Raw genomic sequence first — 22,302 nt, 5'->3', positions numbered from 1 at the left:
TAAGAAACCTGGTTTTCCCGTCTCCTTCAATGTAGCCACCAATGCTGTCCAAGTCTCGTTCCCAACGGTCACTCCTACTGAATGTTCTGTATCGTTTGTCCTCTCACCAAATTCTTTAAAGCGTTCAATTCTCTTATCCTTTCTGTATGTTTCTGCTGTTTGACCTTCTCACAATAATGCACAAAAGTGATGCCTGAGCTCCTGCCTCTTGATAATCGCATTTTGTAGAAATGGAATTGTGTTTTCCCTGTTTTGTCTTCCCCCAGTCCTACAGACCTCTTTGTTTCCTTGGGGCTTTGTTTCCTTCCGCTGAGCCTCAGGGAAGCAGTGGAGACTCTTGAGACCCCTGCTTGGGCACCCTTGACTAAGGACCTGTCCTCACGGCCTGCCCTTCAGGCTCAGCATCCTTGATGCCATGGGGCTGGGGGGGCCTGGGATTCCAGCCACATCTGCACCCTCTTAGCTGCCAGGTGATGGGAGGGACCTCTCTGGTGAGATGCAGACCTCCACCAGAGAAGAAACATGAAAAATAGAAGGGAGATACCTGTGGTTGTCAGAGCAAAGATGAGGATCAGGTCCACTTAGTAAACCAGGCCCTGAGTCAGGTGTACAGTTGATGTGTAGACATCTATCCAGTCTCGGCCTCTGGAACAGATATGATGAAAATAATTCATTCTGACCATATCTGAGCACAAAGGTCTCAGGAGACCAGGGAGAACGGGGCTCTTTGAAAGACACAGGGGCTGCCACATCTGCTGACCTGTGGCCCACCATGGGGCTGAGTGGGCAGTACCCACATGTGCACAGATCACCTGTTGTGGTTTTCAGTGCACACAGCAAATTTTTATAACTTTTATCACATAGAAATGGGTACCCCTTGTAGCAAAATTTAAAAATACGGATAAGCCCCTACACCAGTTGTTCTCACACTTCCCCCCCAAAATTCTCCATATTCCTACTATTAACAAGAAATGGTGCTAACATTTGATGCTGACTCTGTCAGACATAGTCACATACATACACATACATGCAGGTGTGAGTGTGGTTAATGCACACGTTGGTTAATCAAGTCCCTAAATAGTGAACAAAACACATGTGTGCGCCAACAAATGCAATTATATTTGCAGTTATGCCTGTTGTTTTAGCCTACTTTTTTCATTTAACTGCTTGTGAGCACTTTCTCAGGTTAACAAATAGAGACCTTGCCATTTTCATTACATCATAATTATCCAGTTTGCTGTCATGGAATATTTAAGCTATATGTTGTTTTCAGCACCTTAAGGGTGTGGCGAATAGCCTTATGTACGCACCTGTTCACATTTGCCGCATTGATCCCTCACGTTAGAAAGTATACACCTTTGTAGGGCTTTTAATACAAATTGCCACACTCCCACCCGCTGTCCCGAATGCCTGCTCGTCCACCCTCTGGGTGTTGTCATACCTGTCACTCGTCCGGGCGCTTCTGACTCTGAAGTCGGTGTTGCTTTCCTGTATGCCAGGTGGGGACCCTGCGTCCCGAGTAGGGAAGGACCTTCCTCCCTGGGCCTCCCTCTGCCTCTCTAAAGCCCCCACTCAGCTCCAATTATGGAAGTCTTTTTAAAGATTCCTATTTATGTTTTTCTGAATTTTCTAAAATCTCTGTAGTAATGATGTATTACCTTATAATCATGTAAGATACTATTACATAAGAACCAAGGTTGGTCCCGGCCGCCTGCACCCTGGGACCCTCAGGACCCAGTAGCCCCAACAGCCTGGACGCCATGCTCACTGCCACCTGTCTGCCTGACCACACTGCAGCTCAGGCTGTCACCGCATGTGGTTGTTTTTAGGTGATTTTTTGGATTATCCCCTGTGGGGAAGGCATGAGTCTATTTGTAGACAGCAAGCCTGAGGTGGCCAGGTCGCTAGCCAGTAGTTCTGGCTGCAGTGTGGCCAGAACCTGTGGCTCAGCCAGGGGCTGGAAGGAGGCAGCAGTAAACACTGGCCATGCCTTGAGTGGAGGAATGCATTTTGGTTCTCTTGCTTTCTCGCTTGCATCTTACCAGATAGAAGAGTAGAGCATGCGGGCAAGGGTGCAGGGTGGGGAGAGGGGGTGGAGTCAAGGGGCAGAGCTGACACTCGGGCTGTATTTCTCCCAGAGGTCCAGGGTGAGCAGTGGCCAGTGCTGTGCTAGCAAATGTTTAACAACCAGCTCCCCCCCCCCCCCACCAAAAAAAATAGTGTTTGCCAATTTCTGTGGCATAAATCCTCCCACTGGGGCTGATTTCGAGCTACCAGTGTGATACCATGGAACATGGAGCTGGGAAGAGATTCGTACACTCGGCTCTTGTGAGCCACTGCCAGCTCACCGCCCGTGGTGCCCCTCTGTCCCCAATCCGGAGGCTGAAACTCACAGAGCGGGCCTTCTTAAGTAGCCACAGTGATACTCCCCCACCCCCGAGACTGCCCTGGCTGCGAATGTGACAGTCAGTCAGTGCTCACATTGGAAAGAGGCCCCAGTCAGAATGGTACATCCCAGCAGAGCCGTTCTAGGGCTTCCAGGTTCTTCTGGGAAAGCCCGGGAGGTCTCTGTTTGAGGAAGGACCCCATGCTCCTCATCTCTGCGTGGATCCTCTCAGGCCACCTGCTGTGTCCCAGTGTCTCTGCTTCTGTGTCACTGTTGCCACTTTGGTGGACAGTCATAGAGGATGTGGTTCCAGAACCATTGCACCTCAGTGTATTTTTTCTGTGACAACCTAAAGGGGGAGAAAACCCAAAACTTCCAATGTGAGCTCGGGTGGATTCCATTCTCAGGGATCACCCCGTAGAGCAGTAACTCGGATAGTCGGGGACACCAGCAGCTCATGCCCTGCCACTGCTTAGCCTGACAGCCAGGATGAGTCTGAGGAGGGCTCTGCCTTTGACTGATATTTGAGGTAAATGGTCATTGTTCGGATGGTCCATCAAGAGGCAGCTCTGGCAGTCAGTGGCACCGCCCCCTGCTCAGGCATCTGTGAGAAGGTCAACCCCCCTCCCCTCAATGGTTCTTCATGTTCAGCTTGCGTTTTGGAACCCATGTCTTGGCAGCATGTGAGAGCATGGCAGGGCAGCATGGAGTCGTGCTTGGCCGGCCGAGAGAGGGCGAACATGGAAAACCATTTAGTCAACCTACATGTGTTTGTTTTTGGTAGACGACAGTATTTTTTTCTTATTTTCACTTCTCTTTCTCTCCTTTCTCCTTGTGACTGTGCTGGTTTTGTTTTGGTATTCCTTCCACACCCTTTTCTGCATATCATCTTTCCTTTCTGTTGTGGCTTCATCCCATTTTTTTTTTTTTTTAATCTTACCATTTGGTTCTCCTCTTTTTTCCATACTTTTGATAAAATCCATTGCATGTATCTCTCTTTTTTTTTTTTTTTTTTTAATTTCCTTTGCCTTTTTCTTTTCCTTTCTCCCAAACTTTTTCCTTTTCACAGCATTGGAACACGGGAGGTAGTCACCCAGAAGAACTTGAGCGGCCTGGTGCCCATCCGAGACTTAAGACTAGACCCCAGCCTCCTCTGTTCCATCCCTTTGTTAGCCTTGAGCCCCAATTTACTGATTGTGTGGCTCTTCCTGAGCATAGCATACCTGGTGACCAAATTACGTTGCAAATGAGTATCATTACAAAAAATCAGTAATAAGTCACAGGAAAAACAAAAGTGCCAGAATATGTCCAGCCACCTGTGTACCTAACTGGACAGAAGGAATGTGTCAAAGCGTGGTCTGCCAAGAAATATCTCATGCCTTACAGTTTGATGTTTTGTTGTTCTGAACTGTAAATACCTGCCAAATTATTTCACCAAGAGGACTTGTTCATTTAACTTCCGTAGAGTTTTCAGTGCTTGTAACACATTCTTACAGGGCCCTGTCACTGCATTGTTTAGCTGGCCTGGAATTACTTGTACCAAATCTCTCACCTTCTGATGTAAAGCTATTTATTACCTGTATATCTCATGTGCCGTGTTTCTGAGAGAAGCGAATTCTGTCTGGAAAGAATTTGTATATTTGATACTATTCTTTAATGTACTGCTAAACTTTCCTTTCCTTTTAAAGAGAAACGAAAAGGATAGATGCTTTATAACTGGCTCTTCAAGATAAACCTATTTAATAGGACATGTACTTTCTGCTTTCATTTCAAAGCGTAGTCCCTGAACTCAGAGTAGCAAACACTTTGCAGAACCGTTCCATTCCTTGCTTGTGTTCATGATTTCCAGTCCAAGACGACACAAAACTGTGACTGTAGTAGCACATTGTACCAAATCGGGCACATCCAAGTAATGCTGCATGTGACTTTACATTTACTCTTTTAAATCTCTAAGGATCACTAAACTGACTCCAGGAATGAACGCATACAGGAACAAAAGGCTGTTCAAGTGATAGACATTTATTTTTCTTGAAGCAGGATTTTTACATTTAAAACATTGCATCTTTAGTTACAGATTAAAGTCCAGACATCTTTTTCTTAGAAAGCAAATGTGATTCATAATAATAAGCAAAAATCAAAGGAAAAATGACCCATAAAATGAGGCCTAACCTTTGGGCATTTGTGACAGATGGAACTGGAGAAAGAAGGAGTTGCTTTGGTTTCTGCTATTAGCGCTCTCTTGGTGTAACACGGCAATGTCCAGAAAATGGGATGGTTGGTAAGCCTAACTTTTACATTCGCCAGAAGGGTAGTTGAACATCTGTAAAGGTAATACATTAAATTAAGGGGAATTCCTCAGATTTTCTATAAGAAATACTCAGTGGCTTCTCTGTTTTCTAGTTCAAATTATGTCATACTTCTGTTTTTGACCGCCAACCAGTTCCCCACACACTGTATTTTATGAAAGTGGATTTCTTTTTACCAGTCTAGAAACACTGGAGTGAATTGAGAGAAGCTGTGTTTCCCAAAACTTTTTACTCATTTGTGCCCACAAACCCAGTTTACCACAAAATCTGGCCTCCCTAGACCCTCCCCAAGATGTCCAGAACTTACCCTAGGACTCCTCTGGTTTGCCATCAGTTCTGAGTCTACTAATTATAGAAGCAGTTAGCATGACAAATGATAGATTCAGACTTTAAATTCTAAGATAGAAGACTGTCCTCGCACCGCTGGGAGGCCCTTCTTCCCCAGACCCCCTGAGCACTGCTGGAGCCCCAGGGCAGGGCTCCTGCCTGTAGGTGGAGCCAGTCTTCTCACAGGTACAGTGTGGCCACTCTGTCTTTTCCAGAACAACTGAGGTGACCATTCCATGGCATAGCTCCTGACATCCTTCACTAGGGAGTCTCTCCGTATGCCAACACAACACTGGTCACTGTCTAACCTGTGATTCTTTGAGAGGTGTGTTCACCTCCTGCCTCCTTCAAACTGAGGCATGTGCATCAGTGCTCCGAGGCCATTTTATTTACACTATATGAATGGGAGAAAGCAGAGTCTGCAGGCCCTTTCAGCTCCCATTCCAGGCTTCCCAGTCCTGCTCTGGCTCAAGTGCTCCTGATACCCCACGGTGGCGACACGTGCTTGTGCCCACCTCCAGGCCTGGCAGAGATTGCGCCCAGGTGAGGGAGGCCCTTCTGATTACAGAGAGTGTCCTCTCCGCTTCCCAGGCCCATGGGTGTTCCTGTGCCAATCCCCAGAGCCCCTTTCCAGGAACCCCCACCCAGCAAGGGGAGGCCGTGGCCTCTGAGGGGGCCTTGTGGACAGCCCGGCCTGCTCCTCACTGCCATGGCGCCAGCCAGGCCTTCCTGCCTCATGTAGAATTGGCTGCTAAGTTGACAGAGAAATAAGTTGGACAGGGTTCTTTGTCTCTTCAGGGGCTGAGTCAAAAGGCAGTACATTCTACCTGTATGCTTGTGAGGGTAGCACAAGAAAGGACACCAGGAGGTCAGCCTAGGCTGTGAATTGTTGTTGTTGTTTTTCTTCAGAACATCTGAGGAAAGAGACTCTGTATGCTCGCCATTTGTGTGCTGAGTTTTAGTATCACTAAGGCTTTTTACTTACAAAGTCAGACTAAATACATACGTCTTTTCTGCTTTAGTGAGAAATAGGCTGGATAAAACAAACATGGGAAGATGATTCAAGAAAGGGGAGTCTGGTACTTGATGATGATGGTTTTCAGGCTGCCACTGAGGTGATACTGGCTCTGGATGGGACACGGTCAGTGGCTGCCAGCACTAGATATTCAGGATCACTAAGACCCTAGTGCGTTCAGATGGGTTCTAAAGTGGAAGATCCACACCAGAAAGGGAAAACCAGAGGACTCCCTAGAACCAGTTGTCATTTGGGTTTCCATTCTAATTTCTCATTCAAAAAATGGATGTCCTTGAAATAATTTACCTATAGAATAAAAACAATCGGGGAGCTTTGAAATAATTAAATCCCTCTTTCTAAACTCTACCCAAGACTTTCTCAAAGTGTGCTGTTGACAACTAAAAACTATGCAGCCAATGTGATCTATAGAAGTGTTCTACCTTAGGACAGGAGGCTGGCGGTGGGGAGCCTTCTCAGTGGGGACTGCCAGTTAGCACGGCACGCCCTCTCCTCTCTGCACATAGCAGCCTCCAGCATTAGTGCCAGAGCTCATGCAAACATGTGATGACAGTGTCTACGTGCCATCAGCCTCACCCAGGCAGATTTGGTAAATTCAAAACATTTGAGAAAAGTAAATACGATGTGCTTTAGAAATTAAATTGCATTGAAAGTGTAATCTTGATTACAATTTCGTGTGTAACGAATTCAGCCAGTTAACCCGGTAATTAGCTTCCTTAACATATGTAAATAAAAGATAATGTCCGAGTGGACAAATTATTCTTCTTCGCTCCTCAAAGCAGTTCGGCATTTAATAGTGATAGGTGGTGTTTGAAAAGTGTGTGCATTTGTATATAAATAGAGAAGCCATATCTGAAATAGTTTGATAATGTGAGAGCTTCCAAAGATTAAGACTAACTGTGCATAGGAACTTATAGCTTCTGCTTTAAATGGAATTATATTTTTATCCGATTGCTGGATGTTAGACAAACATGATCATTATTGATTCTAGGGCCTCCCTGCTCGTCTGGCCTAGGCTTTCAGCTCTGATGACACACGTCTCGCTGAGGGCTTGAGGCTCTGGTGACAAGGAAGCATAGCTGAGTTACTAAATTACTTAATAACAAATCAGGTGGATACTTTTCTAAAATACCTGAGCTTATCTTTTGAATAAAATTACTGTCTTACCAAAAATATTTTACATGTTCTTGATAATAAGACTGTCATTTTCACTTTAAAAGGCTTGAGTAGTTGCCACTGATATTTTTTTAAAATGCATGACATAATGGTCTTCATAAAATTTGAAATATTTTTTTTAAATCACTATTTCTTGGTAACTCCAAATTTTACATCTCATAAATGGGGATTTTTGTACTGAATTTGATAACTAGTTGACTTAATTGCTAGTCTTCGAATAATACAAAAATGTAAAGTTGTACTGTGCTTATAGGAAGCCGTTTATATTTAGAATTGCTTTTGCCTGTTAATTTGGTGTCTACAGCAGACCATTTCCCAAAGAACTCCCCTGATGCTCTCATTTGGGAACGAATGTGAGGCCTGCCTGATGTCTCATCCTCCTGTTCAGCATTTGCTCTGCCCACTGGGTTGCCATGACAACCCTCCATCCAGTACAGCTGGGGATGGTGCTGGTAGCCGGTTCTCTAGGGAAGGGCACCTGTGGGCTCTCACTGGCTCTGCGGCACCCCTGTGAGAGGTGACCACAATGAGGACAGCCCGCCTAGAGAAGGTGACTGGCTACCACGGGGAGATCTCAGTGGGATGACTCCTTCATGACATGTCTAGCCCTGATGGCTGTGCAGACCCCTCGTGCCACCACTGCATGAGCCCACTGATTGCTCTGTACCCAGGACAGCTGCCTCCTCAGTGGGGACGGCATGTTAGAGCAGCCTTCTCGGCCAGATGGCTTTGCTACATTCTGCAAGGAAAATGAGCATTTTCAATTTGAGGTGATTCATAGCTGTTGCTAATAAGAAAAATGCAGCTCTTTAAAAGCTTTGGTAAGAGTAGCAATATTTCTTTTTCCATTTAATTTGTGACATAACAGAACCTTTGAACTGCAAATTATGATAGAACCCTCAAATTACTGGACATGAAAACCATTACGTGAAAACCATCAACTTAAAACCACAAGTTTGCTTCTACTTAGATACAGTGCTGCCTCTGGAAATGCCAGGCTCACAGCCCCATACAGCATGTGTCCATCTCTGTGCTTCTTAGTTGCCTTCCTTGTTTAGAAGCCCGCCATCTTGCGTGCGTATTGTTGTAAATGAGTCCGGCACCCATTTGAATTAATCAACATTTTTTTTAATGCTATGAAAATAATCAATTCATTTCATTTTAGTTTAAGTCTTTTCCTTTTTCCTTTTTTACTGCTGTCATTTCTTGTGCTTGTTTTTTTCCCCAGTGAGGGTTGTCGAAGAGAAAATACAATGAAGAATGTTGGAAGTCGCAAATATGCGTTTAATTCCCTGCAGCTGAAGGCTTTCCCCAAGCATTACAGGCCTCCCGAAGGGACTTACGGAAAAGTTGAAACATGAACACACGGTTCCTCTAATTAGCTGTCACATACTAAATGTGGGTACCCTCTAGTGTCATATACGAATTCTTCAAGAAGACCTGAAGGATTGGTTTTTATTTTTGTGTTTTCAAACAAAATTCACTAAAAAGTCTATGGAGCATGTTTTTTTCCACTGGAATCAATAGGAGGTAATGTTTGGCTCAATAGCGTGGATAGTAATGACTGCCCATTTAAATAGCCTCAGCCATAACCACACAGATATCATCGATAGTTACCTGTATGAATCAAGCTAGGTATGTCTGAAATGCTAAAAGACTTTTTAAAATGCCCACTTAGGCAGCTGCACACCTAATGTATTTTTCTACCGAGTAACTCAAAATTGAGCATTGAATTACAGTCTACTTTAAAAATTTTTGAATGTAAAACAGTAAATAATATATTAAAGAATTGGATCCTGGGCAGATCAGTAAATGTTGAATGTTAACTCAAGTTTTGGGGAAAGAAGGTAGCTCCAGCTTGAGCAGTGAGAGCAGTTGGTTCCGATAAATTGTCTTATCTGTAGCATCACAGGTGAAATCAGAAGGTGAAGTAAAGGTTGCTAAATCAGCCCGAGGTAAGACTTCACTGGAAGGTAGTACCTGCACAGCGGCCCACGCGGGGGGCCCACCTCCGCCCCCGCTGCGCTGTAGCACAGGGTGTGTGCTGGAGAAGGAGGCCACTGGCCTGTTCTCCCCAGCTCCGTGGCTGGTCCTGCCCCCAGGGCTCGCCTCCCTTCCTCTCCTGGGTGTTGAATTCTGCCACTCCAGGACCCCACACATGAGGTGTCTGCTGCCTTTTAGACAACACTGGGGGATTTATGCGTGTAGGTGCTGGAAGCCTAAGTATTTTCAGAACAAATGTCGTTTTGTGGGTTTCCCAATTTATCGTCTTCTAGAAGACAATCCTGTTGGATTGTCTGATGAAAGTGTCTCTTAGGTTTGCAGTAGTTGTTACTGTCCTCTTTACCTTCTGTTATGTAAGATGACTATTGAGAAAGTTGAAATTATCTCCTACAGTGAGATTTTGAAAGGGATTAATGGGCCATAAACTTAGGAATTTCATAGAAAATTATGTCTGATCATCTATTATAAGATGATGATGATGAGTCTTATCTGCACATAGCAGAGATTTTTCTTAGTTTATGTGTTTATCAATTCTGTTTATCATAATTATGTTTACATGTTATTTAAAAGGCTGTAAAATATATGTGGCACATATCCATGATGCTAATCTTAATGATTTGTGAACCCTTAGGAAATCCCTAGGTCTAAAATTATAGATATTATTCTTGGGCTCCTTTAGAAATGCCAGTTGGAAACATGTGACAGACTTGGGTTGCTGAGGCACAGGCAATGCCACCCACAGGCAGGGACACAGGGGTGGGCGCAGGCGAGGGGCTGCATAACCTTCCAGACCCTTCCTATACAGTGTGCAGACAGAGCCTCTGCTCCTCCTGCCCATTGGACAGGTGTGAGTGGATGTGGAGGATGCACCAGGAGCAATGGTCACAGCTCGCTGCCTCTCCCACAGCTGGCTCACTGTGGAGGGTGCAGGTAGAGACACTCCTATCCACCAAACCCGCTGCACAGGTGGCATCAGCTGGCATCACATCATCCTGCTGTGTCAGTCCCTGTTCAAAGATGGTTTCCAGTATGGGTGATTTGGCCTCCTGCCTCCCCCCCATATCATTTAATTTGTAACTTTTCTAGTACCTACATATTTCCGTCTTTTCTTATGTTAACATCACTACCTTTCAAAAATTCCCTTGTCTTTTTAAATTAAATGTCACCCATATTGTTTCCAGAATTTTTTTTTTTTTTTTTTTTTTTTTTTTTGTCTGATGAGCATTAAGCACCTGCATTGGTCAAAAGGGAATAGAGCAAATGTCGAGTCATCCGTTAGCAATTTTGCATGTGGCACCTTTATGTGAATTATTTTTTGAACTTCAGCTTCATATTAAGGATCACCACAAAACTCGAAGACTTGGCTAACCGTGTAGAGAATGTTCAGGTTTCAGTGTTCTATGTGAGCGTCCCTGGGCCCCAGAGGGAGAGCAGCCTCTGGGCGGCATCACGCCCTTCTTCCGCTTGCCGCGCGAGGGCGCCCTTCGTGGTGGCCGGGGCTCCTCGAGTCCGGTAGGAGCGCTGAGTTTCCAGCTGCGCAAGGAGAGCCGTTGTACAGGTTACCATAAAACAGAGGTTCCGTCCAGTGTACCTAGAAGGCCTCTCGTTTAAAGAGAAACGTTGAGACATGCTGAAACCCCGGGATGTGGCGTGGATTCTAAGTACCTGCAGCACAGTTGCCTTTGGTTTCCTTCAAAAATGTACAAATATTGTATAATACTGTTTTGTCCCTACACAATTGTTATTTGCCAAGCTTCGTGCATTAAAGTACTTTTATTTATTTGTTTTGGGTGGGCAGTAGTAATATATATGAACATATAGTTACTGTTTTATATATTCTGGGTTCATTCAAAGCCATGTATGCTGTAAATGTGCTAGTCTTTAGAATGACAAATAATAAATAACTGACAAGAACATTAAACTTGGCATTGCCTCATTCATTCTGTTGTAACTGGGGACTAGTTTCATGGCCTCATCTGACTGGGCCGTCATTAGTGGGCATTGCATCGAGCGCTCAGGTGTTTGTAAGCATGAGATCATGACAGACTTCTGTTTTATAACCTTGTTTTCACTTAATTTGAAGCAGAGGGGCAATGGGCTGTGGGATTAAGAGCACGAACTTCAGCATTGGACAGATCGAGCTCTGACACTCGCCGGCTGGTGACTTTGAACAAATTGCTTGCCCTCTCTGAGCCTCCATTTTCTCATGTGCGAAGTGTGGACACAATTCGTAAGGCAGTTGTGAGGTGCCTTGGCAGTAAGTGTTCATAACTGTTAGCTGTTTTTGTTGTTACCTTCCCACATCCATAAATATGGATCATGTCTTCCTGTGGATTGCCTGGTCGTCTGGTGTGATTTGCTAAAATGTAGTTCCATTTGTGGTTTGATTGTTCATTATAACCAGGACTGCATCTTGTACTTTTACCCCTTTTTCTCTGCACATGTGCCAATGATTTCCCTTGGATGAATTCCTGGCAGTAGACATTTACAATTAAAGGATAATTTAAAATTTTAAACCTTTTTGAATTTTAATGTTACCAAAGTGCTCCCAGAAAATTAAGCTACCCTCTATAGCATGTGCCTTTCCCCCTTTATTCTCATTGATGCTGGAAATGGCAACTGGTTTCAGTTTCCATTTCTTTGATGACTGTGAAAATTGAACATCTTTTATACTTTCACTGATATTTCTACTTTTGTGACTTCATTGGAGTATTGGTCTTTTTCATATGCAGTGTTTGTAATATTTAGTATATTAATCCTTCTCTGTTGCAGCTTGAAAAAACCTGCTCGTCAGTTGTCTTTGGTATTGTTAATAGTAGAGAGTCGAGAAAAGTTTTTATGTAATAAATATGCCTGTCTTTTTCTTTTTGGTGCTTGTTGTGAAGTCAAATCCTGGCTTCCCCCACTGGAGGTGACACAGACAGGGCACCCTGTCCTTGGTCCGTGAAATGGATGTGGTGCTGTGCACTCAATGAGGGACTACACTAGCCTGCACCATGCTGGGTAGAAAGCGCCCTACCCATTGCTTAAGATGAAGCAAATGGGAAATAGCTTTGTCTTATTTTTATATAGCTGTCACTCCTCAAGCTGTGACACATTCCTGAGAACATAGGATCAGAATATCCACATTTCAAATACCCCCTCGGACCCCTTTTATGCCTCAGCACTACTTTTGTGATGATTTCTTCCTGCACCAGGCTCCTGGTGGGCCTTGTGGCCAGTCCAGGCAGGTCTGAATTCAAATATAGACACACCTCTGTGGTATCTTCACTCTCTGTTGTATCGTTTAATGACATAAAACACTGAGACAGGCTAGAGAGGACCGGAAACTTGCTTGTTCCCACATCTAGGAAGACAACATCTGTATCAGAGAGACAGATGCAGAAAGATAACACTTCCCCACTTCTCCCTTCTTGCTGCTCATCCTTCCCTTGGCTTCCCTGGCCTCATTTGTCCCCTAGTTGTCCTCACTGTCCCCTGGTTGCTTGTCTTCCTCCACCCACTCTAATATTCTGGTGATCCCCAGGTTTCTGTCCATATTTTTCTTCTATCTCATTTCTAATGCTCTTTCTGAAAAGTCTGAATCATTCCTATGGAATAAATTGCCACTTATTTGCTAATAACTCCCAAATTCCTAGGTCTGTCCCAGACTATCTACGTCCACATCCCTCTACACATCAGCCACATCCTAGTCATTCTACTTGAGTGTCTGCTTTGGTGTCCACAGCATGACGACAATAAACTTATGCTTTCTCTCCAAGCTGGCTGACAAATGACCCCACATTCCACTCAGTGGTCATCTTCTCCCTTCCCCTCTACATCCTACCAGCTACCAAGATCTGTATCTCTTCAGTACCCCCTTCAACCTATCCCATAATTCCACCCCCACACTCACAGCCCTGGTCCACATCCTATCCCCTCTTGTCCAGACCAGTACCCTTTGGCCTTCTCATCACTCCTTCAAGGCCCATCTCAGGCCTGTCCTCCTTTACGGCGATTTCTCTCCACAGAACGAGTTGGTGCCTTTAAAAAAAATTTTTTTTTCCTCATTCAATTTTGAATACAACCATTATATCATGTATCTCCTGCCCATTGTGTTACTTTTTACTTTGTCCAGCATGTAATTTTGTGTTCACAACCGAATATGTAATTCCTGTCATTCAAAAAAGCTTAATGAAGGGGTGCCTGAGTGGCTCAGTCAGTTATGTGCCTGACTTCCGCTCAGGTCATGATCTCACTGCTCATGAGTTAGAGCCCCGCGTCAGGCTCTGTGCTGACAGCTCATAGCTTGGAGCCGGCTTCTGACTCTGTGTTTTTTCTCTCTCTCTGTCCCTCTCCCACTCATGCTCTCTCTCTCTCAAAAATAAGTAAACATTAAAAAAAAAGTTTACTGAATGAAAAGGTAAATAACTGCGTTTCTAGGGGTGTTCAACTGAAATTTTTCCCACTCCAGTGCTAGACCATGTTGCTTTTGTCTCTGTATATAATCCGTTATGCAAAATACATGACAAGGAGCCAAATCTAACAGACTCAAAGGAGAAAGCAAACTTAAGACCAGCAGAGTGTGACAAACCCAAGGACAGTGGTTTTCTCTCATGGAAGAGCATTAGGGTCTCTGAGGAAAGTCCAGTATTAAAGTGGGTTCACAAAATGTTCTGGTGATCTGGATGGTAGTTACATGATGATTTACTTCATGGTTATTTGTTAGCATTATACAAACATCCTGTGTACTTTTCTGTATGTTTACTATATTTAACAAAATTTAAATGTTAACCCATCATTACTCAATAAACAGTCTGAAAAGCGAATCAAGAATACAACTCCATTTACAATAACATAAAAAAGAATAAGATACTTGGAATTAACCCAGTCGAGAAGACAAAAGTCTTCTACACTGAGAACTACAAAATGTTGTGGAAAGAAGATACCAATGAATGGGAATACATCTGTGTGAATGGATTGAAGACTTCATATTGTTAAGATCCCAATACTACCTAAAATGATGTACAGATTCAGTGTACTCCCTATCAAAATTCAAATGGTACTTTTTTGTGGAGATAGGAAAATTCATCCTAAAATTCATCTGGAATCTCAAGAAGCTCTGAGTAGACAAAACCACCGAAAAAGAACAAAGCTGGAGGTTTCACACTTCCTCATTTCCAAACGTATTACAATGCTACAGTGATCAAAACAGCGTAGCACTGACATAAAGACAGACATACAGACCAATGAAAAAGAAGAAAGGGCCCAGAAATAAACCCTAATATGTATGATCATGTAATTTTCGACATAGGTGCCAAAACCATTCAATGAGCAAGGAGAAGTCTTTTCAACATACGATGTTGGGAACAGTGGATATCCCCACACAAAAGAATGACCTTGTACCCTTACCTTACACCATATGCAAAAGCAACTCAAACTTTAGGGAAGACCTAAGGGGAAGAACTAAAACTAGACAACTCCTGGAAGAATACTTAGGGGGAAACCTTCACTAGGCCAGGCAATGACTTGTTAGGACGCCAAAAGTACAGGCAACAAAGTAAAAACAGATAAACCAGATAACATCAAAATTTAAAACTGCATCAACAGAGTGAACGCAATCAACAGAGTGAAAGGAAGTGGGAGAACCTGTCGATCATCTCTGCTAAGGGGTCAATAGTATATACACAGAACTCCTAGAACTCCAATCATTTGTCTTTAAGGAACTTGTATACACCATATATAAAGACCTTATAACACAATAATGAAGAGATAAATAACTTAAAAATGGAGAATGGATTTGAAAAGACATTTCTCCAAAAATATACAGAAGGCCACATCTGACAACTGAAGATGGCAGAGGAGTAGGGGGACCCTAAGCTTGCCTCATCCCTAAAACACAGCTAGTTATCAAATCATTCTGAACACCAAAGATATCAGTCAGAGGTCTGAGAGAACAAAATCTGCAAGTCTACAAGTAGAAAAGTAATCACTTTTTGGAAGGTAGGAGGTGTGGAGAGTTGACTTGGGGGAGACAAAGCTGTGAATACAGCAGTGGGGAGGGAGCCCTGATTATGGAGGCTACTGCAACGTATTGTAAGCAGTGGAGAGCAAAATCTCAATTTTTAGAAGTCCAGTACTGTGGGGGACATGCCTGACTTAAAGGTGCTCATGTGGCAAAGTGGAGTGGAGTCCCAGAAGTGACAGCATGGCCTGAGGATTCTTTGGTTGCAAGGACAGGTGGCGCCAACTTGCTGTGCTGTTTCCAAGCTTAGGAAGCAGGGACTCATTTGAGGGCAGCAAGCAGGGGTGCCGACTTTCTGCTCTGTTTTGCTATAAGCTCTGAACTGCTATGCGATCGTGTGGCCATTTTATTCACATGGACCAGCAAAGAGTAAAAGTATAACAAGACCCTACCCCAGAGGAACAGCGAGCATGGGTCCATGCCATGGGAATCCCTAAAATTAGGAATTTTGAAACTGAGTGGTGCACCTGAGATAAAAGCTCAAATCCTGGGTGAACGCAGGGTTCTGACAGAAGCTGGGGGCACGAAGGGTAATTGATTGCTCTTCTGTGAGGGTTCCCTGGAGTGTAGGGAGTTGCAAACTTCCAGCTCTGGGGCTGAGAGCAGGCACCGCCATATTCATCCCACCTATCAGCACTGAAATCCTTCAAAGAAAAAAAAGTAGTGCTACCCAATGGAGGCCAGAGCTGCTTACACCAGGCCTCACCCTGCTGCACCTTTGAGGCCCATTTCCATTGAAATAAGTCAGCCTGAGAATCAGTGCAACAGGCCCCTCCCTCAGAAGACCAACAAAAACAACTCACTCACACTAAGTCTACTGATCACAGAGTGCTGAAAAGCTCCAGCTCTAGGGGAAATAGAATCTAGCTTCCTTTTTACTTTTATTCTTTATTGTTTTTTTTTTCATTTTTTTCAGTTCCTTTGAAAATTTTTAAAAATTAAAAAAAAATTTTAAATATATTTTTATATATAATTTTTAAATTTATTTTCATTGTATTGTATTTTGTATTTTTGGATCTAGATTCTTTTAACAAGCAGACCAAAACACATCTGTGATCTAGTTTTGTTTTTTTCTTTTTTTGGGCGGGGGGTGGTTCTTTTCAGGACAAAATGATAAGATGGAGAAATTCACCCCAAAAGAAAAAAACAGGAAGTAGATCCTCATAGCCAAGAATTTAATCAATACAGATATAAGATGTCTGAACTAGAATTTGAAATAATTATAAAGATACTAGCTGGGTTTGAAAAAAGCATAGAAGACGCTAGAGAATCCCTTTCTACAGAGATAAAAGAACTAAAAGCTAGGTTAAAATTAAAAATGCTATAACTGAGATGCAAACCCACATGGAGGCCATAAAAATGAGGATGTATGAAGCAGAGGACTGAATCAGTGATATAGAAGATACAATTATGAGAAATAATGAAGGTGAAAAGAAGAGGGAAACAATGGATCACGAAGGTAGACTTAGGGAACTCAGTGACTTATTAAAATGGAATAACATTTGTATCATAGGAGTCCCAGAAGATGAAGAAGGGACAGAAAAAGACGCAGAAGGTTTATTTGAACAAATTATAGCTGAAAACTTCCCTAATCTGGGAAAAGACAGACATCAAAATCCAAGAAGCACAGAGAACTTCCATTAAATTCAACAAAAGCTGACCATTACCAAGGTATATTGTAGTCAAATTCACAAAATACACAGACAAGGAAAGAATCCTGAAAACAGCAAGGGAAAAAAAGTCCTTAATCTACAAGGGAAGACAGGTCAGGTTTGCAGCAGATCTGTCCACAGACACTTGGCAGGCCAGAAAGAGTGGCAGGATATATTCAGTGTGCCGAATGGGAAAAAAATATGCAGCCAAGAACTCTTTATCCAGCAAGGCTGTCATTCAGAATAGAAGGAGAGATAAAGACTTTCCCAGACAAACAAAAACTAAAGGAGTTTGTGACCACTAAACCAGCCCTGCAAGAAATTTTAAAGTGGAGGGGGGCCACTCTGAGTGGAGGAAAAAGAAGACCAAAGCAATAAAGACTACAAAGGCCCAGAGGACATCACCAGAGACACCAGCTGTATAGGTAACACAATGACATTAAATTCATCTTTTAATGATCACTCTGAATGTAAATGGACTAAATGCTCCAATCAAAAGACATAGGGTATCAGAATGGATAAAAAAAAGAAAAAAAAAGCCCACAAGACCCATCTACATGTGGCCGACAAGAGACTCATTTTAGACCTAAAGACACCTGCAGATCGAAGTGAGGGGATGGAGAACCATGTATCATCCTAATGGAGGTCAAAAGAAAGCCAGAGTAGCCATACTTATATCAGACAAACTAGATTTTAAACCAAAGACTGTAGCAAGGGGTGAGGAAGGGTGTTATATCATAATTAAGGGGTCTGTCCATCAACAAGATCTAACAATTGTAAATATTTATGCACCCAACTTGAAAGCACCCAAATATATAAATCAATTACTAATAAACATAAAGAAACTCATTGATAATGATACAATAATAATAGAGGACTTTAATGCCCCACTGACAACAATGGACAGATCATCTAAGAAAATCAACAAGGAAACAATGACTTTGAATGACACACTGGACTGGATGGCCTTAACAGATTGATTCAGAACGTTTCATCCTAAAGCAACAGAGTACACATTTCATGTGCACACGGACCATTCTCCAGAATAGATCACATGCTAGGTCACAAATCAGCCCTCCTCAAGTACAGAAAGATCTAGATCATACCATGCATATTTTCAGACCACAACTTGATATCAACCACAAGAAAAATTTGCGAAGCCCTCAAATACATGGAGGTTAAAAAACATCTTGCTAAAGAATGAGTGGGTTAACCAGGAAATTAAAGAAGAAATTTAAAAAATACATGGAAGCAAATGAAAATACAACAGTCCAAAACCTCTGGGATGCAGCAAAGGCAGTCCTAAGAGGGAAGTATATTGCAATACAGGCCTATCTCAAGAAGCAAGAAAGGTCCCAAATATATATCCTAACCTTACACCTAAAGGAGCTAGAAAAGGAACAGCAAATCCTAAAGCCAGCAGAAGGGAAATAATAAAGATGAGAGCTGAAATAAACAATATAGAAACAAAAAACCAGTGGAACAGATCAACAAAACTAAGAGCTGGTTCCTTGAAAGAATTAATAAATTGATAAACCCCTTGACAGACTGATCAAAAAGAAGAAAGGACCCAAATAGATAAAATCATGAATGAAGGAGAGATCACAACCAACAGCACAGAAATACAATTATGAGAATACTATGGAAAATTATATGCCAACAAACTGGGCAATCTGGAAGAAATGGACAAACTCCTAGAAACTTACAAGCTACCAAAACTGAAACAGGAAGAAATCAAAAATTTAAACAGACCCATAACCAGCAAAGAAATTGAATCAGTAATCAAAAATCTCCCAAAAAACAAGAGTTCTGGGCCAGATGGCTTTCCAGAGGAATTCTACCAGACATTTAAATAAAGTTAATACCTATTCTTCTCAGACTCTTCAAAAAAACAGAAATGGAAGGAAAATTTCCAAACGTCTTCTACAGGGCCAGCATTACCTTGATTTCAAAATAAAAGACCCCACTCAAAAGGAGAATTACAGGCCAATATCCCTGATGAATATGGATGCAAAAATTCTCAATAAAATAGTAGCAGATCTACTTCAACAGTACCTTAAAAGAATTATTCACCATGATCAAGTGAGATTTATTCAGTATTTGCAAATTAATCAACATGATACACCATATTAGTAAAAGAAAGGATAAGAACCATAAGATCCTGTCAATAGATGCAGAAGAAAGCACTTGACAAAATATAGCATTCCTTCTTGATAAAAACCCTCAACAAAGTAGGGATAGATGGAACATACCTCAACATCCTAAACGCCATACATGGAAGACCCAGAGCTAATATCATCTTCAATGGGAAGAAACTGAGAGCCTTTTCCCTATGGTCAGGAACAAGACAAGGATGTCCACTTTCCCCCTTACTATTTAACATAGTATCAGAAGTGTTAGCCTCAGCAATCAGAAAACAAAAAGAAATAAAGGGCATCCAAATTAGCAAAGAAAACGTCGAATTTTCACTCTTTGCAGACTACATGATACTCTTTGTAGAAAACCCCAAAAATTGCTATAACTAATACATGAATTCAGCAAAGTCACAGGATGTAAATCACCATTCAGAAATCTGCATTTCTATACACCAGTAATGAAGTAGCAGAAAAAGAAATCAAGGAATTGATCTATTTGCAAGTGCAAAAACAGTAAGATACCTAGGAATAAACCTAACTAAAGAGGTAAAAGATTTATACCCTGAAAACTATAGAACAATTATGAAAAACTGAATAGGACACAAATGGAAACACATTCCATGTTCATGGATTGGGAGAACAAACATTGCTGAAATGCCAATACTACCAGAAGCAATCTACACATTTAATGCAATCCCTATCAAAATACCACCAGCATTTTTCACAGAGCTAGAACAAACAATCCTAAAATTTTTATGGAACCAGAAAAGTCCCCAAATGGCTAAAGCAGTTCTGAAAAAGAAAAAACTGGAGGCATCACAATTCTGGATTTCAAGCTGTATTACAAAGCTGTAGTCATCAAGACAATATGGTACTGGCACAAAAACAGACACAGAGATCAATGGAACAGAATAGGAATCCCAGAAATGGACCTACAACTATATGGCCAACTAATTTTCAAGAAAGCAAGAAAGAATATCCAATGGGAAAAAGTCCCTTTAACAAATAGTATTAGGAAAACTGGACAGCAACATGCAGAAGAATGAAACTGGACCACCTTCTTACATCATGCACAAGTAAACTCAAAATGGCTGAAAGACTTAAATGTGAGACAGGAAACCATCAAAATCCTAGAGAAGAACACAGGTAGTAACCTCTTTGACCTTAGCCAGAGCAACTTCTTACTAGACATGTTGCCAGAAGCAAAGGAAACAAAAGCAAAAATGAACCATTGGGATGTCATCAAGGTAAAAAGCTTTTGCACAGCAAAGGAAACAATTAACAAAACTAAAAGGCAGCTTGCAGAGAAGATATTTGCAAATGACATATCTATTAACAGTTAGTATCCAAAATCTATAAAGAACTTAGAAACTCAACACACAAGAAAAAACCCAATTAAGAAATGAGAAGACATGTATAGACACTTTTCCAAAGAAGATATCCAGATGACTACAGACACATGAAAAGATGCTCAACATCATCATCATCATCATCATCATCATCATCATCAGGAAATACAAATCAAAAGCATGATGAGATACCAGCTCACACCTGTCAGAATGGCTGAAGTTAACAACACAAGAAACAACAGTTGTTGGTGAGGATGTGGAGAAAGGGGAACCCTCTTGAACTATTGGTGGGAATACAAACTGGTGCAGCCACTCTGGAAAATAGTATGGAATTTCCTCAAAAAACGAAAAATACAACTACCCTACCATCTAGCAATTACACTACTAGGGTGTTTACCCAAAGGATACAAAAATAGATTTAAAGGGGTACGTGCACCCCAATGTTTATAGCAGTATTATCAACAATAGCCAAATTACAGAGAGAGCCCAAATGTCCCATCAACTGATGAATGGATATATTCAATGGAATATTACTCAGACATCAAAAAGAATGAAATCTTGCCATTTGTAATGACGTGGATGGAGCTAGAATGTATTATGCTAAATAAGTCATTCAGAGAAAGACAAATACCAGAAGATTTCACTCATGTAGAAGTTAAGAAACAAAACAGATGAATATATGGGAAGGGGAAAATGAGAGAGAGAAACACACCACAAGAGACTCTTAATGATAGAGAACAAACTAAACAGAGAGTTAATGGAAGGAGGTGGGTGGGGATGGGCTAGATAGGTAATGGGTAATCAAGATAGTGAGGGTACTTGTTATGATCACCACTGGGTGTTGTATATAAGTGGTGAATCACTGAATTCTCCTGAAACCAATATTGCACTGTATGTTACCTAAAATTTAAATAAAAATTTTTAAAAAAATCTGACACCTGAAAATAATGATAGTTTCTCAAATAGAATAAATATAATTCAAGAAATGCTTTAAAAAAAAGGTATACACAAGGCCATTAAGCACATGAAAACATACTCAATATCAGTAGCCATTAGGGACATGCTAATCAAAATCCCAATTAGATACCGGTTCACACCTTATAGAATGGCTATAATCAAATAGATGAAATGTAACTGTAGCTGATCTGGAGCAATGGAAATCTTCTTTTGCTGGTGGGAATGTAAAATGGTGTAGCCACTGTGTAAAAGTTTGGCGGTAATACCATTGTTAGGTATTTACCCTGGAGAAATGAAACCTATATCCATGTAAAACTTGTTCATGAATAGTCATAACATTAGTCTTCATAGCTCCAAAGTGCAAAAAACCCAAAGTCCATCAGCTGATGGATACATAAAATGTGGTCTATCTGTACTATGGAAGAGTATTCAGCAATAAAAAGGAATGGACGGATGCTACATATGGATGAATCTTGAAAACATGATAAGTGAAAGAAGCCAGTCTCGACAGGCCACACATAACTCCATTTTTATGACATGTCCAGAATATGCAAATCTATGGATATAGAAAGTATATTAGTGGTTGCTGGGAATTGGGGGGAAAGGAGGGATGGGGAGTAACTGCTAATGGGTATGGGATTTCCCTTGAGAATGTTCAGGAATTAGATGGTGGTGATGGTTGCACAAACTTGTGACTATACTCCAAAAAACAAAATTGTATGCTTTAAGCATGAATCTATGGAATGTGAATTTCTCTAAATGAAGCTTTCAAGCTGCTACTAAAAAAAGAGGGTTCTATAAAATAATTCTGGAGTTTCTTATCAAAGTTCTTTTAATAAAAGTTGGAGCACTTAAACAGGGAAAAAAAATATTTTTCCCTTTTCCAGTGAAAAGCAGTACCACACAAACACAACAGCAGACCTCAGTGATACTCTGCAACAGGGACCAGTGTGGAATTCTCACTTTAGGGGAA

The 22,302-nt window shown here is 41.7% G+C and overlaps 1 protein-coding gene across 10 annotated transcripts in view; it reads left to right on the top strand.

Annotated features, from left to right (window-relative positions):
- INPP4A (inositol polyphosphate-4-phosphatase type I A) overlaps window positions 1-22,302 on the top strand; it is a 156,202-nt gene that overhangs the window by 125,087 nt on the left and 8,813 nt on the right. For 8 of the 10 annotated variants that reach the window (XM_042932046.1, XM_042932044.1, XM_042932043.1 and 5 more), the window contains one exon: window positions 8,457-14,094. The exons of the other annotated variants lie outside the window; for them this stretch is intronic. In XM_042932046.1, coding sequence (XP_042787980.1) covers window positions 8,457-8,589 — 133 coding nt within the window. In that variant the 3' untranslated portion in view covers window positions 8,590-14,094. Of the gene's footprint in view, window positions 1-8,456; window positions 14,095-22,302 lie in introns of those variants that run through there. 10 annotated transcript variants of the gene reach the window in all.

Source organism: Panthera leo, chromosome A3, assembly GCF_018350215.1.
Source record: "Panthera leo isolate Ple1 chromosome A3, P.leo_Ple1_pat1.1, whole genome shotgun sequence".
In the NCBI taxonomy this organism is placed as follows: domain Eukaryota; kingdom Metazoa; phylum Chordata; class Mammalia; order Carnivora; family Felidae; genus Panthera; species Panthera leo.
The sequence above is the reverse complement of the archived record's forward strand: the minus strand, read 5'-3'. Positions and strand labels throughout refer to the sequence as shown.